Here is a 3964-nt window from a genome sequence, read left to right as displayed (position 1 = left end):
GCAGTACCACCTCCCCTGCCAATGATGACGACGCCACCCCCTGCTCATTTAGGCCACCCAAATGGTCACTCTAGCCATGAGAATGCGGATCCAACGCTACTCGCAATTCTAGTAAGTCAAAGAAGGCAATAGGCGGTGATAGACGCATTTATGTGTCTAATTTGTCCTCAATGTTTCGTATTGTTGGTACCCGTTTTCGTCCTTATTATGGTGTTTTGTGTATTTTTAGGTATTTTTGGAAAATAAATATTGTTGGAAAAATCGGCTCGAAAAATCACTCGGAACACTCCCGGAGGACACTTGCTATACATAGCCCAGATTTGGTTAAGGGGCACCTCAATTACTAAGGGGAACCCCCAAAAAGGCAGCTGTTATTCGCACCCCACAACTGGTTAGGGGGACACCATCTTCTTCATTTGAAACTTAAAAATTGGCGGGAAAAATGTGGCAGCTCTCTGAGAATGTTTCGATCGAAATTTGAAGATGTTCTAGGTGGACTAAAGGGCTGAAACTTCATGGGTAGTTGTGATATGTCATAAAAGAGCTGGTATGGGTGTTTGTTTCGATCAAATTTGGCAGGAAAATCCGTGACAAGGAATCAGGGCAGCCCGTGCATGAGAAGAATAGTTCACGGGTTTTGGAAGATTTATGCGTGTTCTGCTCGTGTATGATGACTCTAGCAACACTCTGGACCGTGAAGAAGATAAATGAGGAGATTTTGCAGCTGTAGAAACACGTGAGAAGCTAAAACAGGGAAGAAAATATTCCCAGAATATTTTTCTTCACTGCCGAGTTTAATGAAAATTTTTGAGAGTTATGGTGTGATATTTTGCTGTTGTTGAGTATATATAGGGTGAGGGGATCATAGAGAAGGGAGACGGAGAGATTGGGAGAGAAAAAGAGCACCACAGAGCGAAAAATCAAATTTGCAGAGCTGCCATTTCTGCTGTTGCAAAACTGAAGAACACGAAGAACGGACCTGCACCAGCAGTCGTTTTTGAACAGTGACAGCAACTCATTCTGTGGGTCGCAGTTTACAGGCAGACTTAAAAATGCAACAACAACGGATCTTTGTAACGGTTTTTGCAACAGTTATAAGCGTCGCAAACCCGATTTTTATTATAATTCTCCCTTATTCATCATTTGTAACCCTTTGAGCATAAATGAAATCAAATTTTGAGCGTGTTTCCAACATGATGAGCGTGTAAGTCTCTCGTAACCAAGGCAATGGATGAAGCTATTCACACATGAACAATGGGTAACTATTTCATTTTCTCTAATATTTAATTATAATTCACTGAATCACTGCTTTTGCAGAGTTCTTAAAAGTTTACATAATTTTCTTCATTAGTTGTGATTCAATTAGATAGGTTATGCTTTGGTTAGATAATCTATGCTTAGGGGATACAATTAATTTTTGAGAATATGTTTGATTATTTGTGGATTAAGAAATAAAGGATTAAAAGGATAATTAGAGTTATGAAATATTTGACATCATTCATGTGTAATGGTGGATTCTAGTGTCTTGGTTATTTTCCAATCACTTGAAATCAATTTTGAGTTAAGTTTTCTATATTTTTAAGTTCTATTAAGTCTAGAATTCATTGCCTTCACAAGGCTCAACGAACTCTTTACTACAACATCATTGAAAATACCATCAGGCGGCTTTAAGGGATCTTCAGCAGAGGAACCTAGCTTTAGAGTTTGAGAACTATCATCTACGGAACTTGAGGTCGAGGTCGAGATGGTCTTCCAGCCGAGGGACATCGGGTCACCAACGACGAGCCAGGCGAGTACCACAAACGACAGGACCGAGCAATTCCGTCCAATCAGGACAACCCCCGACACCACCTATCCGAGGGTACGGTCCACCCAAGGATTCATCAACAGAAGACGAAGGGCGCGAGAGGAATCATCAACAGAGATACACAAGGGCCGACAATGCAACCGAAGCCAGGCTAAGGGAGTTAGAAGAAAAGATAAGGAAGCTGTCAGGAAGCGGCGAAGAAGATAAGCTAGCCTAGGTCATAAGCGAGTCCGAGAGGACCCCTTTCACCCAAGAGATAGAACTAAGGGCCTTCCCACCCAAGTGCACGCTCCCCACATTTCCATCTAGGTTCGACGGTACGGGAAACGCAGTTGAGCATTTGAAGATGTACATTATGTCCCTAATCCAATGGAAGAAACATGAGGTGGTAATGTGTAAATTCTTCCCGGCAAGCCTGGAAGGCGAGGCAAGGAAGTGGTTCTACAATCTCCCACCAAGAACAGTCGACAGTTATGAGACTCTAGTCGAAGCCTTCCTCGAAACTTACATGCACAACAACAGACCTCGGCCCAGGGTCAACAGGTTATTCACCTTGGCCCGACGGTTTATAGAACCACTGAGGTCGTTGACCGATCGATGGAGAAATTTGTGCACAGAAATTGGGAAAGTACCAGTCGACCAGCAGATATTCGGGTTCGAAAATGCATTAGGGAGGTCGGACCCCATCTGGATAGCCATGTTTACTGAAAAACCACAGACATTGAAAGAAATGAGGAAAATGCAAGAGCATTTCATCGCCCTAGAAGAAATTCAGGAGGAATCAAGGGATAGGGGAGTGCAAGAGGCTAGCGCAGCACCCAAGTCGACATCGGACGACGTTCAAAGACGGCCCGAGAAGAGACCGAGCCCACCTACACGAGGAAATGGGAAGAAGGAATGGGTAGCCAAAGGAAAGAGGCCGAGGCACGAGGCGAGAACATACACCCCTTTGAATGCTCCACTAGAAGAAATCTTCAAAGAGGTCGAAAAAAGGAATGACATCATATACCTAGCATCAAGAGGGATACAGTTCGAGGAGACCAAGGATCACCAGGAGTATTGCCATTATCATCAGTATCCAGGCTACTCTACAAATAACTGCCGAGAAGTAAAAGACATCGTGCAACACCTTATTCGAGATGGTTACCTGAGACAATTCGTCCGACACCCATCCCAGGCAACCGCTACGCCCGATGCACCTGTCCATCAGGTCCGAATCGACAGATCCACTCAGCTTGTCAACACGATTTCGCATTCAGCCACTCAAGAGTACAATCTGAACCCTGGGATCATGTCTAGAATCCACAAAAGGGACCATAACGGGAAATAAATTTTCAGTGTAGCAAAGACTTTGCCGATGGAACCTTGGATGGTGCAACCTATCATTTTCTCAGCTCAGGACGTCCCAATGAACGACCAGGATCACAATGATCCCTTGGTCATCACTTTGCTGATTGAGGAATGGGGGGTAAGAAGGATACTGGTAGATAGTGGGAGCTCAGTCGAAGTACTCTTCTACGATACGTTCAAGAGGATGGAGCTATCAGATGATACACTCGTCCCATCAACATATCGTATCTACGGCTTTAATGGGACCGTAAACATCCCAAAAGGCGAAGTAACTCTAAGGGTATCAGACAGAGGTGGTTACCTAGACACATTGACTACATTATGTGTGGTCGATGTCGCCTCGCCCTATGAAGATATTATCGGGAGACCGTGGATCGCTGTAATCAAAGGAGTGTCCTCAGCCTATCATCAAAGGATGCGATTTCCAACGTACAAGGGAATAGCCGAGGTCGTAGACGATTCACAAGGCAGCCCGACAGTGCATGCAAGTCGATGCCCAAATAAATGAGGAGAGGCGAGCACGACAAAGAAGAGAGAAGAACAAGGCTAAAGAAGCCAAAGCGGCAGAGGACTTGGAAAAAGTTATTTCGCAGGCGGTCATGGCATACGAAACACAAGGAAGAGAACCTTCATAGCAATTAAAGGAGACGACACCGATGAAGGAACCAAAACCAAACTTCTCGGCCGTAGAACCTACTCGGGAGATTAATTTGGGAACCGAAGAAGAACCAAGGATAGTGAGGATCGGGTCGTTACTATCAGACGAGAAAATAAACCAGCTCGTGGCGGTGCTAAAGGAGAACATGG

At 44.5% G+C, this 3964-nt stretch overlaps 1 protein-coding gene across 1 annotated transcript; it reads left to right on the top strand.

The window, feature by feature from the left end:
* The first annotated feature begins 2198 nt into the window (after nucleotides 1–2198).
* On the top strand, nucleotides 2199–3137 carry LOC113279519. Its single transcript, XM_026528214.1, has one exon. It carries the CDS (start codon nucleotides 2199–2201, stop codon nucleotides 3135–3137), a length of 939 nt encoding a protein of 312 aa, XP_026383999.1.
* Nucleotides 3138–3964: the final 827 nt, after the last annotated feature.

Source organism: Papaver somniferum, chromosome 5 (genome assembly GCF_003573695.1).
Source record: "Papaver somniferum cultivar HN1 chromosome 5, ASM357369v1, whole genome shotgun sequence".
Classification (NCBI taxonomy): domain Eukaryota; kingdom Viridiplantae; phylum Streptophyta; class Magnoliopsida; order Ranunculales; family Papaveraceae; genus Papaver; species Papaver somniferum.
Note: the sequence above shows the minus strand (reverse complement) of the source record. Positions and strands in the feature narration are given on the sequence as shown.

Excerpts from the sequence above, each read along its gene's own strand:
- LOC113279519 (XM_026528214.1), top strand. The coding sequence starts at position 2,199 with ATGTGTAAATTCTTCCCGGCAAGCCTGGAAGGCGAGGCAAGGAAGTGG.